This window comes from Erpetoichthys calabaricus, chromosome 15, assembly GCF_900747795.2.
Source record: "Erpetoichthys calabaricus chromosome 15, fErpCal1.3, whole genome shotgun sequence".
Lineage (NCBI taxonomy): Eukaryota > Metazoa > Chordata > Cladistia > Polypteriformes > Polypteridae > Erpetoichthys > Erpetoichthys calabaricus.
The window spans coordinates 1,087,507-1,114,920 of record NC_041408.2 but is presented as its reverse complement, the minus strand read 5'-3'; the positions used below and the strand labels follow the sequence as shown (position 1 = coordinate 1,114,920).

The 27,414-nt window shown below is 42.9% G+C and overlaps 2 protein-coding genes across 4 annotated transcripts in view; one reads left to right on the top strand and one right to left on the bottom strand.

Moving 5' to 3' along the window:
• kctd3 (potassium channel tetramerization domain containing 3) overlaps positions 1-11,831 on the top strand; it is a 44,292-nt gene extending 32,461 nt beyond the window's left edge. Inside the window, exons 14-18 of the mRNA XM_028820248.2 lie at positions 4,051-4,206; positions 4,851-4,947; positions 5,568-5,767; positions 9,720-9,858; positions 10,874-11,831. Of these exons, the coding sequence (XP_028676081.2) occupies positions 4,051-4,206; positions 4,851-4,947; positions 5,568-5,767; positions 9,720-9,858; positions 10,874-11,474 (1,193 nt within the window). The 3' untranslated portion in view covers positions 11,475-11,831. The remainder of the gene's footprint in view (positions 1-4,050; positions 4,207-4,850; positions 4,948-5,567; positions 5,768-9,719; positions 9,859-10,873) is intronic.
• A 3,721-nt stretch (positions 11,832-15,552) lies between these two features.
• Positions 15,553-27,414, bottom strand: part of LOC114665839 (usherin-like) — a 164,124-nt gene continuing 152,262 nt past the window's right edge. For all 3 annotated transcript variants that reach the window (XM_051919556.1, XM_051919557.1, XM_051919558.1), the window contains 6 exons: positions 25,557-25,758; positions 20,477-20,653; positions 20,031-20,114; positions 18,541-18,785; positions 16,573-16,788; positions 15,553-15,829 (listed from right to left, as the gene is read on the bottom strand). In XM_051919556.1, coding sequence (XP_051775516.1) covers positions 15,740-15,829; positions 16,573-16,788; positions 18,541-18,785; positions 20,031-20,114; positions 20,477-20,653; positions 25,557-25,566 — 822 coding nt within the window. In that variant the 5' untranslated portion in view covers positions 25,567-25,758 and the 3' untranslated portion in view covers positions 15,553-15,739. The remainder of the gene's footprint in view (positions 15,830-16,572; positions 16,789-18,540; positions 18,786-20,030; positions 20,115-20,476; positions 20,654-25,556; positions 25,759-27,414) is intronic.

The window sequence follows — 27,414 nt, the reverse complement described above, 5'->3', positions numbered from 1 at the left end:
TGCATGTAAACGCACTCTGTATCGAATGATGAAGCTTACGGTCGACATTTTGTGTGTGTGCATATATAATATATATTTGTTGCATTCGTAGTCTGAGTCCCGCCTGAATTGTGTGGGTGGTTACCTACCAGGTAACAATTGTGGTTGGTCTGCCATCATATATATATTTTATATATATATATATATATATATATATATATATATATTATATATATATATATATATATATATATATATATATATATATATATATATATATATATATCTCTATAATAATAAAAGGCAAAGCCCTCACTGACTGACTCACTCACTGACTGACTCACTCATCACTAATTCTCCAACTTCCCGTGTAGGTGGAAGGCTGAAATTTGGCAGGCTCATTCCTTACAGCTTACTTACAAAAGTTAGGCAGGTTTCATTTCGAAATTCAAAGCGTAATGGTCATAACTGGAACATATTTTTTGTCCATACACTGTAATGGAGGAGGCGGAGTCACGTATCGCGTCATCACGCCTCCTACGTAATCACGTGAACTAAAAACAAGGAAGAGATTTACAGCACGAGTCACACGCGGGAACGAAGGTAAATGACGTTAATTTTTGACTGTCTTTTAATACTGTGTAAGCATACATATTAACACATGTGCAATTAAACGTGTGCATTTACGGGGTGATTTCTCAGGCTTAAAAGCTCGCCTTTTACTAAAAAGGTAAATGCAAAACTATTTTCAATCAGTTTATTGAAACGCTCCCGTTAAGGATTGCAATAACATATTCGCGAGATAAAAGAATGAAGTAGGGGGAAATGGAGGAACAGCCGCAAACAGCGAAGAGCAAAAAATTAATGAAACAATTGAGAACGGAGCGAGTTAAGCATACAAGCATGTTCATAAGGGAAACAAAGCACGGTGTAAAACGTAAGTTTTAATTAAGTTTATAGAAACGCTCCCGCTGCGGATTGCAATAACATATTCGTGAGATAAAAGTTTAATGAGAAGACACGAGGTATAAACGAACCAGACGCCGTGGCGCAACGTTAGGGGCAACAGTTTCAACCATTCTATGATCTGCTTCTCGCAACTGAAAGACGGCACATGGCGGATGTTAGCCGACTTGCTGACCGCAACGTTAGGGGCTTCAACTATGGCGCTGACGCCATATCTCAGTGCCAACACTTTGCAGACTGTACTTAAAAGACACGCCCTCCTCACTGGACAGTTAAAAACACCAATCAAATTAACGATGACATCAAGTATTACCCAATCAAAAGTAGGAAAGGAGGCTTCTTCATAAAATGCGTGTGGGATGATTTGCATGAGACGCTGCTTTAAAAAAAAAATGATAAAAAAAATACGGGATAAATCCCGTCCAGTATTGATTCAAAACGGGACAAGCAATTTCATTCTCAAACGCGGCACGATTCCGTATTTTAAAGGACGGGTGGCAACCCTACAGTGCCAGGTAACCACCCATACAATCAGATTGTGATTCAGACTAGGAATGCAATGAATGTAATTACCCCGATCTACATACAAGGCGAAAGTCTTGCAACATTCAAAGATGATGGTTTGGGATAAGTACACCATACAACATAAAACAGCTTATGAAGCCTTGAACCGAAAAAAGCAAGATCTCAGAGATCGTAAAAAAAAAAATAGGAGGTAATGTCGTTTTACTCGCTGTACATTTTAGTCAAACATTACCAGTTATTCCACGAGGGAGACCAGCAGATGAACTCAACGCGTGTTTAAAATCCATGCTTCTCCCACGCTCGGTTATATGTCGCGTGTTCTCCGGTAGGTGCACCAAAAAATGTATACATTTAAGCATGTAATGGGCAAACAAAAAATGAGGTATACCCGAAGGCACTGCAGTAGTACTTAATGTAACTTTACTTCTTAAATGTTAATGTTTTACTGTTTAATAATTTATATGCTTCTTATATGTTGTTCAAATTCTTTTATCAAAATACCAGTGACAGCGCAATGCACGATAACATGGAGTGAATACACCATACGCATCTGCCCACGGCTGCCCTGCTGTGCGCAGATACCAGTTGATTCTACAATAAAATAAAATAAACATAAAAAGAGTAAAACAATCATCACCCATAAAGCGTGTGTGTGTGTATATATGTCTATATATATATGTTGATATGTGGATGTGTATATGTATATATCACCCATAAAGCGGATAGTAGACGTGACGTACTATTTGTGTACCACATTTCAAGTGTATAGGTGAAACGGTTTGCGAGCTACAGGTCATTTAAAATCCTGGACAGACACACAAATTGCCACGGTAGCAAATTACAGAAGAAGATTTTACTGTTTAATAATTTATATTTATATGAAATGTGCTTCTTATATATTACTTCATATTCTCATATGATAATGATGTTAATGTTTATATTGATTTCTGTGTTATTAAAACTGCATGTATGTGTGTATATGTATATATATATATATATATATATATATATATATATACTAGCAAAATACCCGCGCTTCGCAGCGGAGAAGTAGTGTGTTAAAGAGGTTATGAAAAAAAAAGGAAACATTTTAAAAATAACGTAACATGATTGTCAATGAAAGCCCGTTTCAGTCAGTAAGTCTTATGTGTGTGTTTATGTATGTGTGTATATATATGTAGATGTGTATATGTAGATATGTATATATATGTATATGTATATAAATGTTTATGTGTGTGTGTATATTATATATATATATAATATATATATATATATATATATATATATATATATATATATATATATATATATATATATATATATATATATATATATATGAAAGACAGCAACAGTTATAACAATGACAACACTATTACATTGACAATCATGTTACGTTATTTTTAAAATGTTTCCTTTTTTTTTCATAACCTCTTTAACACACTACTTCTCCGCTGCGAAGCGCGGGTATTTTGCTAGTATATATATATACACACACACACCTGGGGTTCAGACTTGTACTTGTGTTTTGCAATTTGCAGTACAGTAATATTGCTTCGCCGTCATTTTATTGATGAGTCTAAAAACTTTCTCTCTATTATGTTCAAGTTTTCCATCGTGACCGCATTATTCCGCCTTGACCACTCCCCTCCGCAACGCTCGCCCAATCATTACTCCTACTGCACACATCCTCTCTCTGGCCCACCCCATGACACTCAGTACTCGCCCTTCAACGCAGTCGGTTATGAAGGTAAGGCAGAAAGGCAAATTATCTGTTCAAGAACGTTGAATTTTAGATCACAATAGAAAAAGAGTGACGAGTGACGAATGTCGAGAAAACAAAACAAAAAAGGGCTGTATATAATTAAAATCAAAAACAAGGAGAAATGTCCAATAAACGAGAGAGAGAGAGAAAAATATCCTGAACAAAATACAAACAGAAATAAATACAAGAAAGCAACGTTGATAGAATGTAAGTTAATAGGATAATGTAATTAATAATATTGTTTTTGATGAGGCGTTAAAACATAAGAAATAAAACATTTACATACATTATTACCTTTTACTTTTTACTACGTTTTATTATTCATTGGTATTTAAAATGGTCAGTTAGACTCAAGTAACTGATTTTCTATCTGTAATAACTAATGACCAAACCGTCTTTATCCTGCGCCCCAGATGCTCTTCTACATCCCATCTCTTTAAATTCAATCCCTTTCTCTAACGGAGGAGCACCCCCAATGCCCTACAGGTGGTTCAGCTGTGAAATAGTGGGCACCCAACGCCCACCCCCAGGGGTGGCCGAGCCAGATCTAATGTTATTTACCTATTTACCTTGAGTTATTTACTTACTTCCTACAGCGTAAAGTGTATAGAGTGTCAGAGTGTATAGAGTGTATAGAGACAACTGTGCGGGGTGGGAGGATGTGATAGTAGGCTGCTTGCTGTTTGCTGCTTATCCACACATTTAGAAGACAAAAGACGCTGACGGAGAGGTGCAAAGTGTTTTAAAGTGGGATGGATCTACGAGTTTTTTCATAGGCTCTGGTAATTATAGTGTTAATGCTGAGTTCTTCCTTTCAGTGTGTGCAGATAATAACCACGTGCGCACTTGGACTGTGACGCGATTCCGAGGAATGATTTCTACCCAGCCTGGCTCCACTCCGTTGGCTTCATTCAAAATTCTTTCCCTTGAAGAAACGGAGAGTCACTGCAGCTATTCAGCTGGAAACGACATTGGTAAGGGAGTGGTGCTATTCCTTGTTCTTCCAGGCCCATGACCGCTTGAAGGAGCACAAATTAGTGGAATGTTCAGGGTTAGGGTTATGCACAAAAATGTTTGGACTTGGCCAGAGCTTCTGAGTAAATTGCCTGACATTGATTGGAATTTTCTGATGTTAAGTTTCAAATTTCCAATTATGTTTGTAGTTTAGCGCACTGTTTTTCTCAAATCTCTCTATGTGGACTAAACGCATTTGATTAGTTTCATGAAACGGCAGTTCTGCTTTGTTGAAACTTGCTGTCTTAGCTTTCGTCACCTTACGTAGTCTTGTTGATAAGGTGACTCTCCGTTGATCTGGAGCTGCTTGTGCTTTGTGTTGTTGTCAGAAGACTCCACGTGCGGCTGAGCTGCACTTGTCAACCCCAGTGCAGCCTAAGACTTTCAGAAAGTGGCAATGTAGGCCTTGCTTTGGACTTAAGCTCATTTTCTCCATATTTGTAGAAGAGCAAACCTTATTTTTCTGTTGCAAACAATCCTTTTATTCATATTACAGCAATCTTTTCTCAGTTGACCCTTCAGTTTTAGAAACACTTGAGAAACGTTTTCAACGAGTCTTTGATTGTCTTCATAATCGTGTCTTTTTGTTTTCCATTCCTGTCAGGTCCGTATGGGGAAAGAGATGACCAGCAGGTTTTCATTCAGAAAGTCGTCCCAATTACAAATAAGCTCTTTGTTCGTTTGTCGTCCACTGGCAAAAGGTAACTTTTTATGAGAATGTCTGGAATTGGAATTTTTAAAATATCATTCACGGAAGGATTTTACAAACCGGTTTGTGTAACAACATCTTATCAAAGTACACGTGCTTGAGACGTTGTGTGCATACGACTTAACATTTGGATTATGTGACACAAGTCATTCCAGTTCTGTACTTTTTAATATCGTTTGCTGTTGTCCAATGTGGGCCCCCACTGAAGGGCATTTGTCAGGAGTTCTGTTCTTGTTGTTCTCCTAAAAAACGAGAGCTAAAATGTTTCTAGCTCATCACTGCACAAAATGCAGGTAAGCAAAAGATCAAAATGTCATCTTTGGCGGAGTGTTCCTCTAATGCACAACCTTGTAGTTTAGCTGCTGGTGTCACTGCAATGTACAGCCTGGACATGTGGGGACAGGAGAGGAGGCAAGCCGATTATTCTTACATTCATACTTAAATGAACCTTTGTGGAGCCCCTAGCTTCCTCCCCCCGACACGCCCTGTTAGTGTGCAGTTGTAGTGACATTGGTGTCTTTGTTTTGGTCTGCTGAGGTGGACTGTGACAAGCGCTGTAGGGTCAAGCTTGACCGACAGGCCTCAGACTTGTTTGACTCAAATGTTTTACAGGATCTGTGAAATTCAGGCAGTGGATGGCACCACCATTACCTCGTTTACTGTGCGAGAGTGCGAAGGCTCTAGCCGAATGGGATCGAGGCCCCGGAGGTACCTGTTTACTGGCCACGGAAACGGAAGCATCCAGATGTGGGATCTGACGACTGCAATGGACCTGGTGAACAAGGGCGAAGATAAAGCCAAAAAGGAAACCGGTATGTTGTTTCCGTTGATCCGTTCAAACTGGCTCGTTCGATGTGTCGATTTAATCGTCTCTAGACAACTTTGTCTTACCACAACATCTGTTCTCGTTGCGCCTGATTGTGGTACAGGTCTATTTTTATAAAGGCTCGTTCAAATATGAGGTAGCATGTATGCACACATACGGAGTTATCAGTAACCTTTATCAGGAGGATACAAAAGTGCGCCCCAGGAAGAGTTGCAGCCCATTTCCCCAAAGATGGAGTGTCCGGCGAGCTTGGAGAAGTAAGGGCGCTCCACCACCATCATGATCTTATTGAGGAGAAAGTCACAAGTAAAGTTAGCATACACTTCTGTTGAAATGCCGTCAAAGAAGGGAAAATCTGCTCACTTGGTGGAAAACTCAAGCAGTGCCTCTTGATTGCAGCCAAACATGCACATCGATACCCGTACCAGCGCTGCCTGTAAAAATCTGCACGGTGTAGCCGGTAAGGTGGTAACCCCCTGATGTCACTCCTAATTAACGGCTGATAGGCTCAATTTACTATTAAAAGAGCGCTTGAAAAAGAATCCGATTCACCGTCAGTCCATTTAAGCTGAATGAGCTGCGCTTTGTGTTTTGAGGTTGGGTGGTCAGCCAGAGTAAGGCCGTCGACGCCACTTGACAGCCGATGACTGCTCTCAGCCTTGTTAATGCTGTCTACTTTATGGTTCAATGTATGTTGTAGCCGGCAAAGTATAAGGCGAGATCAAGCACGGGGAAAACACGTGCCGAAAGAAATGTCTCCGTTCAAAAGTTCGTTTTAAAAATATATTTAGTGAAAGTTAAAAGCAAATAATCCACACAAGAATAACGAAAAAAGTTGTTACACACGTAGAATAAAAGGCAAAAAAAGGAAAATATATCTTCTCTAAACTTCGCTTTTCTTGAGAAACTTTAGTTATTTCTGTACTCAAAAGTTCTTAACTTCTTCTATACGGGGTGAGGCAGAAAGGACGGATGTTTTTTACAAAATCACAAAATTGTTAATTTTTTCTTACAAAGAAATTTATTGAAAGATTTGAGTTCATATTGAAATAGCATTTGACAAAATCAAGTGTGGAAAACAACATCTTCCATGTGGTGTCCGTTATCACTGATGCATTTCTGAAGGCGTTCATGGACGTTGGCCTCCACTCTTTTCAACATCGCTCTGTTGATTTGGGCGACTTCCACGTGAATGGCTTCCTTCAGTTCCTCCAACGTATGGGGCTTATGCTCGTATACATGTGCCTTGAGGTGACCCCACAAGAAATAAGCGCACATGGATAAGTCAGGGGACCGAGGAGGCCAATGAATGTCACCAAACCTGGAAATGAGGTGACCAGGGAAGAGAGGGCGAATAACATCCACTGATGCTCTAGCTGTGTGGGCTGTCGCCCCATCCTGTTGAAACCACACACGCCAGATGGGAATACGTTTTCGTCGTAATTCAGGTAAAAAGAAGTTGTTTATCATCTCGATATAGCGCTCTGAACGGTTACTGAGGCCAAGTTCAGAAGAATGCTTCTGAGCAGATCGACTTGGACTGCACAGCAGGGCTAGTCGTACGCTTTCCACATTTTCAGGGGTACGTGCCGATCGTGTAGCCCCTGGCGGTCTTTTGTTCATTAGTGTACCTTGTGTACGAAGTGCTTTAACCCAACGTAGGATAGTGTTACAAGCGGGAACAGCTTTATTTCTGTGGATATTGAAATGGCAACAAAACTCACGCTGAACTGCGGTAATAGATTGGTTGTTCTTGACAAAACAGTCGTACGCAAAAATGTGGTGTTCTATCATCCATGGCTTCAACTAAAAAGAAAATAAAAAAATGCTAAGACTTTGCGAACCTAACGCCACATCTGTCACTCCACCTAGTGGTGAGTTCTAACCATTTCAAAGACGTCCGTCCTTTCTGCCTCACCATGTACTTAAAGATTCTTAGCTTCTTCTTCTGTACACTATAGGCGTACGGTACTGCACTTAAGTAAACACGTTATCTTATGAATTACTTCACACACTTGGAAGGCCCGTGGGCATGATTTTAAGCCATGTGCCCTCTACACCTTACACATGGCAAGGCTGGTCACTAACTGAGAATAATGTTGAGTCAGAGCTGTTAGAAATGGCAAGAATACACCAATTCTACTCAATTTATGGGGGTTATAGGAACCTCCCATAGATTATGCATTGTCATTTAGTAAAACATTTATGAATCTTATGTAACTAGGAAATGGCTCTTACAAATGTTATTTAGGTTATACAGGCTCATTAAAGTGATTTTTTTAAAGAGATGTAATGAGTAAATAAAAAGACTTATTGAAAATGAATCGCTGCACTAAAGCCCTTCAGATTTACTCCAGTTACCTAGAAATGTGGCGTAATGAAGCTCAACTGTGCCACCTGGTGGCTCAAGATGGTAATTTTCGGGCAAGTTTTTTTTTTTTATTTTATTATTAAATCATTCCCCTCTGGATGACCACCTCAAGAATCAACAACAGATAAAGACGTGAATGTCAGCCAAGCCGTGTTGTAACCTCCCAATGCAGCGTCCTAGAAGTTTGTCCTCTTGACTTAGTGGTGCCTGCTCTTCCATGACACCCTAACAAAGACACCTTTTATTAATAACTGAGTTGATTATCTTGTATTGTTATTTCTTGTGAAATGTGTGCCGTGGAGGCTGTTTTGTGGCTGGTTCACTCACTGGCCACTTTATTAGGTCCAGACGCATGTTAAGTTAAAGAGTCTGCTCCTCCAAATTGCCAATCGCATGGCAGCAGCTCAGTCGAAGCCGTCTATCAATAGCATGAGGACATTTGGTAGTGCTGCTGCTGCTTTGCAGTAAGGAGACTGTGGAAGATTGTGGGTTCGCTTCCTGGTTCCTCCCTGTGTGGACAGCGCTTTGAGTACTGAGAAAAGCGCTATATAAATGTAATGAATTATTATTTGAAGAGCTCAGTTCCAAAATCAGCTAAGTACAAAAGATAAATATTGGAGATAAATAGGAAAATCTGGGTCCGTAAGCAGATTTTGAAACTAAATCCCTAAAACTATAGCGCTACACTGTTGCAATTAGCAGGTTTTGAAGCTCAAACATATTTTTGGCGCATGACCAACTGCATGAAAAGTCACAATCACGTGTTCACTAAATTTTACCAAACGGTGTAATTAGCAGATTTTGGAACTCACATCTTCATTTGTCCTTTGCTGTATTGACATTCCTACCAAATTACCCAGCACTAGGGCTGTATGCCACCCACTGCCCGTTGAGCAAGCGTACAATTTACTAGCCCAGTTATGTAAGCATCCATTTTGTAATCTGCCTGTTCAGTTCAGTGTTACAGGAAACAGCAAGTTGTGAGCCAGCTAAGCATGGGGTGCAGATCCAGGGTAGGGCCTGTGACAAGCTACGTAGCGTGAACTAGCTGAGCGATTGTACGACTTACATTTGTAATTGTTTCATTTTTTGTGTATTGTGCCCGATATCGTCCACTTTCTCGCTACATGACCCTCCGTCACACTGGGCTACTTAAGCATTGCCAGTTAACCTAACTGTCTTTTAAGTGAGCATTGAGAATGAATGAATGAATGAATGAATGAATGAATGAATGAATGAATGAATGAATATTGGGGCCCAGCAGTGTTTTAGTGGGCGCAGTGGTTGAGATTGTCAAGTTTATCAAGCTGTGCAGATTCAAGTTCTCTTTAATAAGGCTGCTCAGCGGCCATTGATACTGTATTTTGAGCTGGCTAACGTTTCTGGTTATATCACAAACCAGCTGGACAGTAAAGTGTAACCAGAGCATTTCCTGGGAATCCATTTTCTGCCGTCTACATTATTATTTTCAAGATGCGATTTATTATAAACTCTTATTATATTGAAAATGAGTACAGCTTACCCTTTGTCTTATCTTTAACAATATGGCTGTCCCCCCCTCTCGCAGATGTAGGCGGCCCTACAGAAGAAGAGCTGCTGGACCTACTAGACCAGTGTGACCTGAGCACGTCTCGCTCTGCCACCCCAAACATCAGCCCTGCCACCTCCATTCAGCAGCAGTCTCGGCTCAGGGAGTCGTGTTCCAGGTGAGAGAAGCCGTATTGATGCAAGCGTGTAAAATGTTTCTGGTAATTTGGAGGGCACTGTGGTTTTCTGAAAAGCGTGATGTTAAGCAGATGGCGCGAGTCAGGAATGGTGCTGGTTTAGGTGTGCCGAGTGTTGTTTCGTGACCTCGCCAAGTGCATTTCCAGGCTGTTTATTAAATCAACGAGGAAACGATGCCCTAACCAGAAAAACAATCAGCCGTCCTTTGTGAGGAACAGCGAGAACGTCTCTTTTTGGAGTGTTGTATTCATTGTACTTTGAGGTGCATTCGCATGAAGTGTGACGAATATCGGTTCTCATTTGTCCCGTGTGGATCTCACAGTACACGACTTATAACTGTGGGGTACGTCAGGCTTGGCCGACCGCAGTGGCTGATCTCGTTGCAATTCACACGACTGAAAATCGCTGGACATGTTAAATTACAAGGCTGGATGATGACTTTCCAGTTGTGATTGACCGTTTTTGTGACATCCAGTAAGGTGATGCCTGATGAATCAACTGCAGGAAGTTCAGTCGCAATCTCTGCCTTTCATTTTATATTTTGTAAATGTTGTAACATAATAACGGATGTCTGATGGACGTCTGTTTGAGAGTTCCAAAGTTCCCGCGTCCCTCATTGCTCGTCCCAGTATTGCACTTCCAGATAAGCGTCCATTGAGTGTCATCTCTCATGCACGCAGAGCTCCTCTCTACGACTAAAGACAAACCTTTTTGGTTTTGTTGGGCAGTTGCTGGCACTGGCAGAGTAGCCGATTGCTCTTCACGGGGGGCCCACCACTGACTCGCTAAGATATCAGGTGGTTTCCCACCACAGGAACTTTGTTTTCAGGAAGCAGCGAGTTCCTGTATGACGATGTAGGCCCTGGGCCACTTGCGTGGGTGGCATTCTCGACACACAAATGGAGTCTTTATACAAAATAATATGTGATGTGTGAAGAAGAGCGATGTGGGCACTTTTACTTAACGACTGTCTTTTCCTTTTTTTTTGTCATTTAGCCTACAGCTGCACTCTCATGACACAATGGCAGACATCGCTACCTATGGCGCTGTGAGGCCTTACAGGGAAAGCCCACTTTTGGCCAGAACAAGGCGCACAGAAAGTTTTCACAGCTATAAGGATTTCCAGTCTTTCACTTTAAGCAGAAGTCTCTTTGAGCGCGGAGGCTCCGATCATGGAAATCTGTCCCTGATGCCTTTAGCGGAGGTGAGGAGATCCGTGCTTGACAACTGTCCTGTGGACAGAAGAAGTTTAGGAATGGATGTCTCTGCGAGTAGGAACTTAGACGGGCCAACAGAACCAGCCAGACCGCCAGTGGACAATGCAACGAGTTCTAAGAAGAAGGGTCCAGAGGAGGATACCGACGTCAAATCAGAAGGCAAGAAAAAGAGCACTTTTGATGGGAACTTTCTGGGGAGAAAGCGGGCGCCTCCACCCGCGCCCCCGCCAGCCTCGCCACCCGCTGGGGCAGAAGGAGGAATCGACCCGGCCAGCCCCTCTTCTCCTCCTCCACCACCACCGCCGCCGTCATCGTCAAACAAGGCAGCATCTCCACACCATAAAAAAGACGACTCATCTTCTCATGAGTACAGCTTATAAGGAAGCAACGACGAGGCAAACGGACTCGGGACATTTGAAATGAGTGGGGAGTGTGAACGTCAAAGTTGTCTACTTGTAGAAACTGTATATGGAATATCAAGTATTCTGCACGAGTGAACCTTGAAACAGGATCGCCTCAACATCTCGAGTGTAATCCAGAATTTGATAACCCACAATTCACGTAGAGCGGTTAATATCGTCTGCTGTCTTAAAATGCACTTTATATAAAGATGTAACTAAAACACAACATTTTTGTAAGCTAGACAGAGTATTCTGCATGTATTTATTGTCTGCTGTTAAATAATACGCAATGTAATTATTATGACAAGGCCATCCCATAATCCTCATCCTGATGATGAGCTGAACCATAAACACAAAAGACCTGCTATGTGCCGCTACCAGTGGCCCATTAAATCTCACCTGAGGTGGACTTCTGGACCAGACTGGTCTGGAAAAGCAACAGCCGCCATCCATCATGGCAGTCACCTTAGGGTTCTAAAGAGCACAATCAAAAAGAGAAAAAGGGGAACATCACGAGACTCTGCTTCCATTATGGTGGTGGCGGCAACTGTCAATGAGACTCCATCTGCTGGCCCTAAGTCTACGTGGAGAGAGAGAGGGCTGTCAGACGGCACATTTCTCCGTTCACCAAATGCAAATCAAAGTATAAACAGCCCTTATAAGTGAAGGCACTAAAAGTTTACTTCTTGAAGTCCGTGACGACACGCAAACCAGTTTAATGTCACAGATTTGTCTGCGTGGTTTAGTGGACGCTGCCTTTGGCTAAATCTCAGAACTCTCGATTTCCAACCTCCAAACGGCCGAACCTCGCAGACTGGGGCCTGGTCTCTCAAGTCAGATTCTGACGGCGTACAACGTGGACAGCGAGTACAGTAAAACGTTACAGGTGGAATGCATGATCTCAATCTATAATACGGGATGTTGAGAAGGTAAACGTTAACATTACCAGAATGAAGAGTAAGTTAGCTTGATACGCGCTACTAATCGTATGTTGCGCTCAGGAGTAGCTTTATGCAGTTTTCTAATTGCTGCTTCCAAGCGGACATCGTTCTGTTTATCGTTGTCAAGAGCGTAAACGTCTTTCTTAGACGTGACAACATCGGTTTCTTCTTTGATCCGGACTGCAGATCTTATTAGTGAGCATTTGTTGCTGGACCACCTGAATTCATGGAGGCAGTCACGTTTACTTTCCCACTTGAGTATCACAAATGTGTGGCGGTCGCAAATGACGCAATTGTGACTTCCAACTTCCCAGCTCCGCCATACGACGACTGCAGCACGAGCCGTTTGGTACGTTACAAAGCATTAGTGTGTCGATCATTTTGAATGTCGTTCCTGTCTTAAATAATGTAACATCAGACCCAGGAGACACAATTACACTTTGCATCGAATGTCACACTACGCAAGTTTCAGTGGGAGAGCATGTCACACTTTATCACTGCAGTTGACGACTGTTGTGGCCTTGAGGATTTCAAATTACACAACTAGAAATTATAAGGAATGTCTGATTATACGACACCTTCATGACTTCTCAGCACAGTTTGAAACTGCCGAAGCATCGTGAGCTGAGCGCATTCTGACTGCCCGACAGCGCTGACGGCCGCACAAATGTTTTACACTTCAGCCCCAATGTCGGCCCATATTTTCTCTTTTTCTCTTGGACTCCTGTCTTCTGTTTGTGTGACCCAAAACACACACCTGATTTTCTTCTTTTCTTTCATCCGCATTGTATGCACTGATAGTCCTTAGTTATCAGCCCTCACATCTGTTTAATCTGGTCATGCAGAGTCGCAGACTGCCATTATGGATTTGCTGGTGGTGTCCGACTGGTGGCCATGGGCACATACAACAAATCAAAAAAATGATGTACGTGAAAGCTATGAATGAAAAGCGCCCTAAAAGTCACATAGATGGAGACCAGCTTAATTCACATAAGAGAGAGACTGGAATGAGAGGCCCAACGGAGCTAAACTTACCCCGAAACGGACAAGCCGTGTGCAGCTCTGCTGTTCTCCTTGTGCACACACTTGAGCCGCCGTCACGGCCGTCCCGATCAATGAAGTAGCAAATTGTGAAACTCTTGCTAGATTTGATGTAACTTGCAGACAGGCCTGAGGTTCAGCACCCATGTCTAGCACGTATGAATATGGCCTACGCAGAAGACTCCTGCTGTTTTGTATGCTTATTACTTTAAATATATATGTACAGTATAACAATACTTTTTTTGTATGCTTAATATATTTTTAAATTTTGTAATACGCACTTTCACAAGACACTTTGCAAGAGGGCACTACAGGAGAGTTCAGCTATTCTGTTATGTCCTCTACTTGTTCTATCAGATATGACATGTTTTAAACCACTAACACTCCGCTTTCTAGCACTGGCTTGCCGGGCTGTAGATGTCACAGCTTCATGTAGAACTCTGATATGCTGTTTATGCGTTTGAAATGAAAAGTGTTTTCTGTTTCAAATCGAAGGATCAGTGCTTTATCTTGACCTGCCGGTGACTTTCTCTTTGCTCCATTCTTAGTTTTGTGTGCTCAGATTCCACGACGCAGTGAACGCGCGTTTTCATTCTGGCCGCATCTGTAAATCTGCTGCTGTGCAATAAACATCTAAAACCAGTCTGATTTGCTGTGTTTGCAGAAATCCCAAAGTGGGCTTCATGCTTGTAGTGAATTGGGATGTAACTCCCTCGGCCATTAGAAACGTGTGGAAGAGAAACGCGTCTCTTAGAGTCTGCACAATAAAGGGCCTCGCAATCAGAATGGAAGATACGCCCCGGAGGGTCTGCCTGCCCGTTTTCCCAGCATTGCCCCTTTGCCGGTCATGTGGTAAGTAAACCTGGCGCCACCTTTAAGATCTTGTTGCTTTTACCCATACATTCTGAATTCTCTGCTCTTTTAGTTTGACATAAATTGTCTACCAATGCATCAGGTTTCTGTTTTTATTAACATTTCGTGGTTTTGATCAAATTGAATTTTCTGTTTGAATGCAGCAGTGGAATCCACAGGCGTTAGGCCACCGAAACCAAATGCCACCGCTGAATGATGGTGAAAGTGCACATCGCGTTCACATCGAGAACCTGCGGTGGGCCCGCTTTTATGTAAATGAGGTTTCTTCCATATTTTAAAAACAACGTTTCTGTCGTATTCGTGTGTTTAGTCTTAGACGTAAGCCCCCACTAACTTACAAACAATACATAAAGAAAGGAACATTGTGCTGCCTGCCAGCTGGCCACGTCTGCAGAACTGCTTACCATGATAGTCTTAACTGCATTTGTTTGTTTTTTCTTCACTCTGCAAAGAAAATGTAGCAGAAAGTGCAATATTAGCATTTGCAAGGTGGGTTTCGACAAAAGTCATTGCAAAGTGAGTGAATGCTGGGACTTTGAGATGAGTTCAATAAGAACACATGTGGAGTCTTGTTGACGGTAAATTTCACACAAATGTTAGGAAGGTTTCATTCACACAGAGAAGCACAGACACGAGGAATACGTGACCAAGGAGAGTCGTAGATGGTAGGACTGTAGGGACCTTCAAATCTCGTCTTCATTATTTCGCAGAATGGTGAGCTGTGTTGGGCGGAAAGGCCTGTTCTTGTTAATACGTAGAAGGAAGAGAAGCTCCCTAGAATGCGTTGTTTTGTGTTGTTTTGTGTTTCTCCACGATAAGGCAGGGAAGATCATGAGATAAATGGAGTTGTCCGCATTTACGGTCAGCTATCAAATACTGGGGGGGTCATTCTTGTCCAGATGAGTCCTCTGCAGAAGATCTTTTCTGTATTGCTGGCTCCGATTTTGAGCTGTCAGAAGAACACAATCGGCCGTGCCACGCATATCGGCAGCAATGTGATTTAGCAGTCCATTCAGTTGGCTGCTTTGAATGGCATTGCCTGCTTCCAGATTACAGCGTTAGGATAATTGTAATGGGTAGCATGATGTTATGCAGGAGTAACAGTGGATGAAAAGGACAGTCAACAGGAAAACCAACCAGAGTGCAACAAAAGAGGAAGAAGCACCAAACAGCCGAGTCGAGCAGAGCAGACATTGGAGGCAGACTACAAAAAAGAAGAGAGTCTGGGTGAGGGTTTGGCATAAATTCAACTCGATTTACTTAATCTATGCACAAAAATAACATCCAGAATGTTTAATTTGTTTGCTATCACTTAAAGCTGTTACAGATAACACTTTCTATTTTCAGAAGGTTATGTGTTCCAGTCTGCTGTCAGAGAAACTGCGACGTCTACAAGTTAGTGTCGGTGAACATCGTGTGCTCCTTCCTCACGGTGCTGAAACCTTTGACAGAATCGATGAAGTCTTCATCTTCAAAAAGCTGAAAAGTAAGAGTAAGGAGAAGTTTGAAGTACAACCTGGACTACAAGTCCTAATCGTACTAATTGTGTCATTCAAGAAAAGGAATGCAAAATTTGGAATAATAAGCACGTTCTAACCCTGGCCACTGTGGGGCGTTCTTGTGATTGGAAGCGGGCGGCATATGAATGGTACCTGAAATGACAGAGCAGCTCTGTCGGTTGTGCCAAGCATCGGGTCACTCTCACGCACTTAGAGAAGGTAAAAGGAAGGCATGTGCAGTGAATCGACAAGCTACAAATGTCCACTTTTGAGCAACGAGCCAACCTCAGTTGCTGATGATCGTCTGTTATAATGAAAAGCTGTTACAGATGTGACCAGAACTCAGCTATGGTCCTAATCTTCATGGGGTACTGGTGGTGTGGGATTTCTCTTAAATATTGATGTGCACATCTGTTGGCAAGACCTCAGCATGGAATACTGGTATGTGGAGATGGGCAGCAGTGCTTATCACAACGTCCAAATGTTTTTCACGCACACTTAGGTGGACATTCAGTGGTAATCAGACTCTGGTTCGTTTAAATGTGAGGCAGCAGAGTTAATATCTGTACCACCATGGCACCCCTTATGGGTATATATTCTTTTTAAACATTCATGTACAGTGCAACCTCCTAAACTTGACCATAGTCGTACCATCACTATTGTTAATACAATTTCACATTTCTGTTGAAAGAATTCAAAAGAAGCCCTCATTTCCTGACTTACCTTGGCGCTGTGGTTCTGCCCAATGTTGTCCCACACAGAGTCTTCGATGAGAGACTTCTTGTCATGGATGAGCTCACTGACACTACGATGAAGGGAACTCTGCGAATAGACGCGGCTTAGCTGGCTTTCACTTGGCACATGAATAACTGACATGCGTCGATCCCCACTGTTACTGCCGTGGCGTCTGGCCCCAGCAGACTTGGGGTCCGTCAGTCCCTAGAGAAGAGCAGAGGCTTTTGTCAGACCCCGTTACTCTGGAGTTGGCAGAGTAGCCTTTCTGGCCTGAAAGGGATGGTTTCGTTTATCGATCGTCTAACATCGATATTCAGAAATGGGAGTAAAGACAATAGAAAATAAACAACTGAAGATAAAAGAGCACACCAGACACCAAGCACGCATCCACACCCTATAAGTTACTGTAAAGCTTTTTCACTTTGGCCTCTCTTCTCGGCCCACAAGGGTTTCTTTTGAGAGGTGGAATGTTAAAGGACAAAAAGGCAAAGAAAAGCTGAAAACACCACAGTCGGCAACAGGAGCAGACCATCTAGTCCTGAAGTTTAGTCATCATGCTGGTCACCCTGAAAGCAAAGCCCCCACGTTTTGGAGATGGAGTGTCTTCATAAGGGACAGGAGTTTAGATGGAGCAGCCTCATTGGTGGAAGTAGAAAAAAACAAAAATGGAGGAATGGCTTTAAGGGTGACCTGATTAACAAAGGGTTAGCACACACACACACACACACACGATACGATACCTCCAAGTGTAGTGTAAAGCTTTTAAGGGTTACACTACTCGAAGACGCTGATATTTCCGGAACAGAGTCAAACTAAAAAATAAAAAGTGTGAAGTTAACAAACAGGTGGAACACCAAGTCTGAACCTACAGACGAGCCGATCGTAGCTCTGATTACCGGACGCAGTTAAAGGTCCATCCAGCCATTTCCTGATCCCCTTTCTTTATAGTAAGAAGGTGTGATGATTACACCAGTGTTACGATTGTCTATTCTGCAAAATATCTTCATAAATTTAGATTTGTATTCAGGGTGGAAAAACGCTGCTGCTGTTTGGTTCTGTTGAATTTCATAAACCGTTAGCACGTGTCGTGTCGGATTTAGAAGGAACCTGTCAGGACTGCGGTAATGGCACACCTCTCGTGATTTAACGTCACCTACGATGAACCTCCTTCTGTCCTTTTTTTCTGGTTGGTTTGCGTTGTGACGTTTTTCTTTGCTTTCTGTTCGTGTGCCCGTCACTTTGAATGTATTTGTTTTTTGTAGTTCAATGTGTTTTTCCACATTTTGATTTTTTTGGGTTTATTGATCTGATTTTTGCGCATGCAATGTCTTTTTGTTTTTTACATATTGCACTTCAGGGGATTCATGATAGGTTTGCTGATGATGGGTGGGCACAAATTGTGTTAGGCTGGCCTCACACCACAACGTCAGACACGACTTCTAGCTGAGAACTTGTCACATTTAATGGCTCAGTCTCATTGCTGCCAAGGATGTGAAAGTACGCGACTGGGAACGGCACGATTCCTTCATGAGTTTTCATCAGGTTCTAAATCTTTCAGGGTCACCTGATTTAGGCAGCCAATCAATAGGCAGCTTGTATAGGTTTATGCCTGTGGTTTCAATTGACATATGGGGCTTTGCTTGCTGTCCCCCACAGTATAATGTCGGGTAGTGCCACTCACAACGTCATTCAAGTTCCCCTTCGTGAGCTCCAGGATGCACACTGTGATGGCCCTTAGCCTCCATGATTTGCTGCTACTACCTCTCAGCTCAAGTGCCCACTGCAGTGGCACTAAAGCTGGCAGAGAGCCTTGTGAATCAAGCAGGCAATTGGACGAGATCAGCTCGGGATGGACCCGTGGCAATTGTGCACTGCAGCCAACCCCTTGATTTTAATTGCCAACAGCATTTTTTGTTATTTCCTCAAATTTTATTGACTTTATTTTCTCTCACTCACCATGCCACTGTCACTCGGTGGGTAAACGCTGATCGCGGGTGCTCTTTTCTGAAGTGGCACCAAGGGTGGCCTCTCTCTTACAAAGGGTGCTTTACTCAGAACTTTCTGTAGCAGCAGGGCAATGAAGATGGCGAGCAGAATGAGTCCCAGGATGGCCATCAGGATGATGAACCAAAGCTCTGTGTAGAACTTCGTTTTCACCCCTTGCATGCCAGTCTTCCCTCCAGGTGACGATTCCACAGGACCTGCGTGACACAGAGCATTAGGACTGATGTTTGATGCCATCTTCTCGTGTGTGCGCATGCACAAGTACTCACATGCACACTTGTCAGGCATCAAAAGCTCACATTCTCGCGCTCACGCTGTCATCTCCAGACAGAAGAGCAGCTTCAGCGACAGACTGCTGTCACCGTCCTGCTCCACTGACAGACTGAGAAGATCATTCCTCCCACAAACTATGCAATTCTTCAATTCCACCCGGGGGGGGGTAAACGTTAACATTATGCAAAGTTATTGTCTGTCTGTATACCTGCATTGTTATCACTCTTTAATTTAATATTGTTATTATCAGTATGCTGCTGCTGGAGTATATGAATTTCCCCTTGGGCTTAATAAAGTATCTATCTATCTATCTATCTATCTATCTATCTATCTATCTATCTATCTATCTATCTATCTATCTATCTATCTATCTATCTATCTATCTATCTATCTATCTATCTATCTATCTATCTATCTATCTATCTATCTAATTTAATTGTACTCTGGAATTTGAAGCATATTTCTGCTAAGGTGCCCTGGCATTTCCTCCCACTGGCCTGGCATCAGTGGGTTCTGTGATAGACTGGCTCCCCATCCAGGGTCAGTTCCTACCTTATCCCTGATGCTGCCAGGCCAGGCTATGGCCTCTGTCACCCAGATTTGAGAGTGTCACTTTATGTAGCCTGAAGGCCTGAACTAGTCCTCTATTTTATGAAGGGTCACAGCCCACCCAAACAGCACAGGCAGGAATGAACGCCACACCTCAGTCAGTCATATGGTGACAACTTCGAGTCTCTGTGTCTTTTGTGACAGGCAGGACACCTGAGTACCCTGACAAGAGCCCACCTTGCACAGACTCTCCGTAGACCGGGACCATGTTGGGTTTCAAATGCGGGACTGTGGAGCTTTGAGGCGGCAGTGCTAATCACTGCAGCTTTAACGTTTAAATATACTTATTATTATTATTGTTATTTTTAAATAAAATCTTCCAACCTAAGCATAATTTCTCAGTCTGGGGAGAATCCACTGAGTGGCCAGTTTATTAGGTACACCCTGCCAGCCATCACCTCCCTGGATGAATCAACTTTGGTCAAGCGTGTAACACTTCACGCCACCCTGTCATTAGCTCAGGTGGACCTATCCAATAGCATCAGGGTGCCCAAACACCCTGTGTCGTCCTGTTTAAATTATCCAGACTTGGCAGTGAGCGCAGTTAGTCATCGACCTACCGATTCCAGTTGCCGCGTTGTATTTGATCACCGGGGTGCTGACTTTTCCAGTGTCTGTGATGCATGTCACTTGGAACTTCAGTGCTGCCAAGAGAAGAAAAGAGCAATGAGGCTTCGGGATGTCCCGATTCCTGTCCTGGGCCTTCACTGGGCACTCACCGAGTGTGACTTAAAAAGTGAATGCCTTTCCTTTTCATGCTGTGAGGCCTGGCACTGTGGAACTTGAAGCCCATATTAATATTAATGGAGCTGGGGTGGCCTACATGGGCCTAGAGGAGCTCCGGTAACACGACTATCAGCTTTCCTGTAACAAAGCACCACCATCATGGCAGATGAGTGCCCCACTAACTAGAGCAATGAGCACCATGGGTGACTATCTGAAGTACCGAATGGATAATGGACTCGTCACACAATGGAGTAGGCTACTCGCCGCTTGGCACGCTCACTTTTGTCCGAAGTTCTCGGCAGGTGAAGGCTGCTGCGCAGGCCACTGTACAACCAGACGGCATTCTCGGTCAGAATGTACTCCTTCAGCTCCCCGTTGAGGACAAAGGAATGACTCCAGTCCAGGTAGATGGTGGTCAGGTTACTGATGACGCTGAAAGGCGCTCGGTACTGCGGTGCTGCAAAGAGAAGGACATGTTAGCTGATATTGTATTTACAGCCATTAGCATTTCAATATCAAGAACCCGGAGCTCGTTTGAGGGCTGCTTCTTCACACTGACAAGGAGTTTGAGCAGCACGGCCTAATGGAGACGGTTTTGGCCTGTAGTCTAAAAAAAATGCTGGTTCAGTCTCCACAGATGACACCCTAGCTGACCGGGATCAAGTCACTTCACCTACCTGAACTTTCTGTTTGTGATTTGGAAAATTCAGTGCTGGCGAGACAGGCCACCCATGACCATGACTTTGACTGAGTGGACTTGAAGATGTTAGCATTCAAAACAGGCGCAAAGAGCAGAGTGATCCACAGTAACACGTAAAGAAATGTAACTGTGACCCATGTGTTGGGGCATCGGCTTTCAACTTACATCCCAACAGGCTTGCTGGTTAAGTGAACTGCTGAGTCCACACAGAAGCAATCTGGCCATGTCAGCCTGTGGCGGACTGGCACCTGGCATGGTCTCCTGAGCCATGGAGCCCCCGTCCCACAAAACTGTAATAAGCACTTCAGGTAAAGGAGTGAAGGACTGGATGAAGTAATTATGTCAAGGTGAAAGACTACAATGAAAAACCTGCACATCAAAAAGGATCTCGGAAGAGCTGAGGCAGACCACCACAGAGGTCCCGGTTGTGTCCATTGTAGATATGGGAGATGTAAAGTGAAGCAGACATCAGAATAAATAGATATAGATTTATTCACACACACAGGGACAGAGTATATATGCTTTTTGAGATAAATTAAAACGTTTGAGATAAATTAAGAAGGTCCCACGGCCCTTCAGGACTTGATTTTGTTTGTACTGTAAGTTGGGACTTGTAATGAAAAATCCTCATTGGCTTAACACTGTGAAAAACGCAGTGTTTAATTACTTATTTTACAGAAAAAAGTGTCAGACTTATCAATAAAATGACAGCAAAGCAATATTACTGTAATCCTAAAACACAACTACGAGTTTGTATGTGCAGCGTGTCGACCTTAAGCGTCATCATCCACCACTGAGTGCGTTTATATCCACACACAAAATCCGAAGAAGGCGAGTAACCTGCTATGGCAGAAACCTTGTTCTTCTTCTTGTTTTACTTTGGGCTGGATTTTTAAAAACCTCCGTTTATACACCCAACCCATGTCCACTTCTGGATTTCTCCCTTGTCAAAACGTTCCAGCGTCCTTAAACTGCACAAAAACGAGTCACACGTCCTCATCGGCCGCCGCAAATCTGAAAACAAGCGTGGAGCCTGTGATCGTTTTCTTGTGCTTTATAAGTGGATTTAGTCTTTCATCAGTCGTGAACTAAATCACATTCATCCCCTTTAAACATCCCCAACCTGAGCCCCCAAAGATTCGACGTATAGACACTGGGCGCGGTGTCACCTGATCACGCTGTTTCAACACATTTGTAACAAGGAGCTGGATAAAGACTAAGCTCTCACTTTATTAATACGTCTCAGTGACTGGATTACACGCGGCACACTCTTGTCTGCTTGGAGGTGCCTTTGAGCCTGCAAAGGAGTGGCGTGCCATAACACCATGTGCTGTTGGGATAAGAATAACGTGGGTGTTTTTACTTCAGTAAAATAAAGAATTGCATTTGGTTACTCGTTACTTAAGTAATGGGACTACGTAATGTGTGTTACCCCAATACGGCTCCCGGGACGATGCTGCTGAGCTTAACTCTCTACATTCAACTCTTCAACATTCATAAAAGTAGCGATTCCCAAAATATTTCAACCAGCAGAAGGAATAACGCCATCGCCCGAGGCTTTGCTTGAGGACATTAAGCTTGTGGACGCTTGCACTGCTTTCTCATTGTGGTTGCTGGAAGTGTGTGTGAAGCAAAGACCTGCGCAGGCTGCGAAATCCTAAGAGTGACCCGGTTAAGGGTTTACATGGCCACATACTTGGGTTATGCGCTGGAAATCTACAGTTTCTCTAATCTAGTAAAGTTTTACATTTCATTTTGGAAGCCATGTTTCTGTGAATAACCGGGTAATTAAAATGCGCCTAAACAAACTCAATAGTGAACATGAAATTAGAATTGAAATTAGAATAATATTGAAACACGATTGAAGGGGGTCAATAAATAAATAAATAATAACGGTGCGTACGCCCGTTTCCACGTTCACGTTGAGATGTATAACTCTGAATAAAGCTGTGCACATTTTCACGGCATACGCACTTTTCTGCTTGGTTTTGTTAACAGGTGGCACACACCGTCAAAACAGTGTCACATGTCTTTGTCATTTCCCTTCTTTCTCAGATTTGCATCCATGACGTGAGATTTATCAGATACGCTGAAATGAATTGCATATCATTTACAAATTTAATTCACTTGATTGTAAACTTTCTATAACAGTACAGTATAATGGTGTACCGAATGGCCAGACTACTCCAACTACCACAGCTGCTTTAGCGTTGTTAGAAGAATTAGAAGCGAGCGTCTCGTATTTATAGATAAGGACGATGACTCGATTCTGAGTTGATTTCGATTTCCAAGAGTGTGCTGAACTGGTGCCGACTTTACAAGGGCAGACTTTGAGGAATTGCGCTCTACCTGCACCTTTGAAAGTTCTGTGCCCCCTCAGGTTTTTAGCCACAGGAGCTTTTCAACATGAACTCGCTGACCAATCGAGTATTTCTCAGTCATCACTGAGTCGCCCCATGCCAGCTGTATAGGATGGTGTTATCCGCTTGTCATCCAGATGTATAAGATTTCCTTACACTGTGGTTGAACTGAGAAACATCAAAGCACAATTCACAGCAACGCACGGTTTTCCAGATGTAATTGGAGTGGTCAGCTGCACAAACATTGCTATTGCAACGACGCTGGACAAGTGACATCAGCCAGAGGTGAATCACCAAAAGAACGAGCTGGCGTTGCATTGCTTATAGCAGGAGATCCTATAAAAATGGGAGCTCCACACAGTCGCAGGTGCTTTTTCCAACTAGTGCATCAAAAGGCAAGCAGTCCTTATAAAGACAGCGAGTCACCTCAAAGTAAAGAGCAGAGAATCGATTTGTTGTGGTGCTCTGTGCTGATGCTACAATATAAAGGCACCTTCAGAGAGTGAATTTGCTTATTTAAATAGAAAGCATTGCCACTCTGCTAATGTGCTGCTCTGTAGTGCACAGAATGTTCAGTGTGTCGCGTTGTGCCAGCATGTAGCGTGCTGTACATATAATGTGGCACACAACTGTGGCTGGCCCATATCTGAAGAGATGCGTTATGATGAACCTGACCCACCAAATGATCAGCCAAATCTGACAGCGTTACAACTTCGTTTGAATGTAAGTAGCAGAATGTAAAACCAGGTAGTCAGATGCAGCATTTATCTTTTGACCAATTCGTTTCATTTGTGGTCAACATCGCACAGTAGAGCCCTTCTATTCCTTAGTTCATTGGCCACATCTCTACTGCATTTTCTGACTCCAGCACAGCGTCTGTCAGCACAGAATCAGACGGTCGCTCAGCGGCTTCCAAGGTAGAGGTTTGTGCGTAGCCAGCGTCTGAAGATGTGTTGGGCACAGCAGAACCATCACTGCGTGGATTCGCATCCTCAGTACGAGGTCAGCTTTGGTAATATTGTGTGAAACAGATTAAACAGACGGCGGGCTACGACTCACTTTTCACGGCAACTTTGATATCTGACCACTTCTTTTTAATTTCGGTAACTGTACGACTTTCTAAACTTGGACTTTCGAGTGTATCCGCCACGCTGTATCACTCGATTAGCTTCCTTTTGTTGCTTAGACCACTGCTTAGGCCAACAAATAATAAGTTTTTCTGTACCTCCACTTTACATTTGCTGAAATTCTTCTTTTTCCCATGTGCTTTTGCCACTGTTCTTTAACAAAACACTGAACAGAAGAGGCTATTTATATTGATTTGCATATTCAGATATGCACAATTCTGGGAGGAGTTGGGGTGGGGCTACAAGTGCGTACATGTGCATTAAATTTCACATTCTTTGGGATTTATAAATGGGAAGTGCGTCGAACTTGGTGTACACACAGTTTTACGCATCCAGATTTTTTTGTACGTCCGCACATTACCAGTTTTGTCCATACTCCATGTTTTAGCGTGAATTCTACGTATGGCTTTATGCATGAGTCCCCTTGTCATCTGCTGTATATTATATGATATACAGTAATAATGTTACAACTAGAAAGGGAAGAATTGCATCACCAAGGTCTTCTATCTAACAGACCAAGAGGCCGATTGACAGATTTGTACAAACGTCTACAAAGAAGCAGACCAAAGGCACAATCTAAATAAGGCAGTCAAATAAACCAGAAGAGCGACCTCCAGAAGATGGACGTAAAGAGCCGAGTCGGGTCGGTGCGGCTGGAATACGGTAAGGCTCTTATCTTTCTTTGCCTCTTATGTGTATCATTGAGTCCACAGCGTGAAACAGAGCTCAAGAGTGTGTTTGTAAAATTCTTCTCCAATAAGTGAATGATTATTGTATTAATGCTGTGACCTTTAATAAATCTTTTTTAATAATAATCTGGCCTGGAATCTTGCAGTGTTTAAATGAAGAGTTTCACTTGATGTTCCTAGTTTATCACTCGTTACAACTCTATTTCTTCATCTTTTATGTCAGAATCCTTCTAAACATGGAGAAACAGTCACAAGAGAAACATAAATCATCTGAATATGTACCAGTCATGATGGTCGTGAGTCCAAGGACATTGAGATCTTTGTAAGTAGTTCATGAAATTCCACTAACAACCAGGCCTGGCCTGCTGTGCCGTAAAACAAGGAAATCCCAATCTAACTTGTGCCATCTTTGTTTGTTCCAATTAAGAGAAGCTCTTTAGCTAAACTGACCGTGCCACCTCATCGATCTCTGTGGGACGCTTACCTTCCTTCATTGTGGTAAAGTTGATCCATTGAGATCCTTTACTTCCAGCTAAGTTGTGACTGATAACTTGGATGCTGTAAGTTGTGTATGGCTGAAGGCCAGTAAGATTAAAAGTCAGTGCTTTTCCAAAATATTTCACTTCTGTAGGTCCAGGAGTACAGTGCTCAGGAAAGTCTGGATGCTGTAGATCACAAGCTCATACCTTAAAGAACGAGAGATGCATGTGTTAACAAATGGGGACCAAAGGATGTCCACACTTCAGAGGCCTCAACATACCGATACAGGAACGCTGGACACGAGACAACAAAGACCCTATGAATGTCACAAGTTTGTCAAATGAGTGTCATGAACTGGGAGTTCCAAAGCACATAGTCCCAAAAAGTTCCAATAATGTCCACTAGAGGGGGATATCACCATCAAACCCTGGCTAGGTATGAGAGCAAGCACCAAATCTTTATAAAATAAAAAGGCTTATTTCACAGAGCAGCTCTGTAAATACATGAAGCTCCGTAGAGCTCACAAGACAAAACGGAGCTGCCAGCAAAGGGCAATCCAAGGCGACCCAAACCCAAATGTTCTTTGAAAGTCGGAGTCAGAATTCCTGGCCAGGTCGCAGCTTTTTTTGTTTTGTTTGCTTTTTCATTGGCTGCTGCAGTGCTGGGCTTTCGCGGGTCTTTATTTCTGGACAAGTCCAAAGTCCAGATGGAGAGTAGAACACGCTGGCATCTTTTATAGTGGAGCTATGATGAAGTCACGTGTCACACCACTCTCCACCTATGTGACTAACAATGGGCAGAATTATGGACAACAGTATGGCGTCCACTAATGAAGATAATTCACATAATAGAGTCGTCTGTCACACAGACCTCAAAAGGTAACTTAATGTTGATGTAATAGAAAATAACAAAAATCGAGCCAAACATTAAATTGGCAAATAAAACAACACACATCAGTGTACACCCTACTGGGGTCTTAAAAGAGGCACACAAAGCCTGACCCTTCCAGACTGCCATGGGACATCGAGGGTGTGACGGCTCGGCCTGGGCGGCTGCTCTGGCTACTGTAATGTGTAATTTTAAAATGAAATGAAACAAAGTCTGCATAACTAAAATAAATAAAGAAATAAAGAAATGCTTTGTCGTACTGAGCGCCTCCTGCTGGTCACACTCTGTCATGCACACTTTATAGCAGTGACCCAGATGAGAGTCCCCATATAAAATCAAATCTTTTAAAGACTTTCACACAATTTCAGTTGAGATTCCAGCGCCAGACGTGTTTGCTGTCCAAGTCACTTCTAGGCAGCTCAGGCTGACAGTTCATCTGAGTTTTTAGAAATTAGAATGAATTGGATCTCATACTTGTTTTTTCTGTAGCGGTGTGGCGCTCCTCAGTGTTGCATTCAGTACACTTGGAGGGGGTTGATAGGAAGCCTTGTCTCTGGTTCCCTGTGACGGCACAGGAAGGATTTGGGAATGGCTGCAGGCCGTGAACTGCTTGCTTTGCTGATGTTTCTTCTGACAGCACATACGAGAAACCACATGAAGGACAGGACATGAGTGCCTATACTGCAACCATACAAGAAATAACCACAATGGCCGACCAGAGCAACAGGCAACCAAAAAGCAACAACATGATTGAATGAGTAGACTTTAGGCCATGGACCACGGACCCAGGCCCCCCAGGTCGAGGCTACTCTTCACCTATTCTAGCCTGTCCCGTTATATTTTACATAAACTATGGAATGAGATTTCTGGCACTAAAAAGTGGCCCGTTGTTATGTACCAACTTGAGTTTGTATTTTCTTGATATTTTTGTTGCCCTTCATTTTCCAAGCCGGGGGTTTGCAGTTGTCCCATCC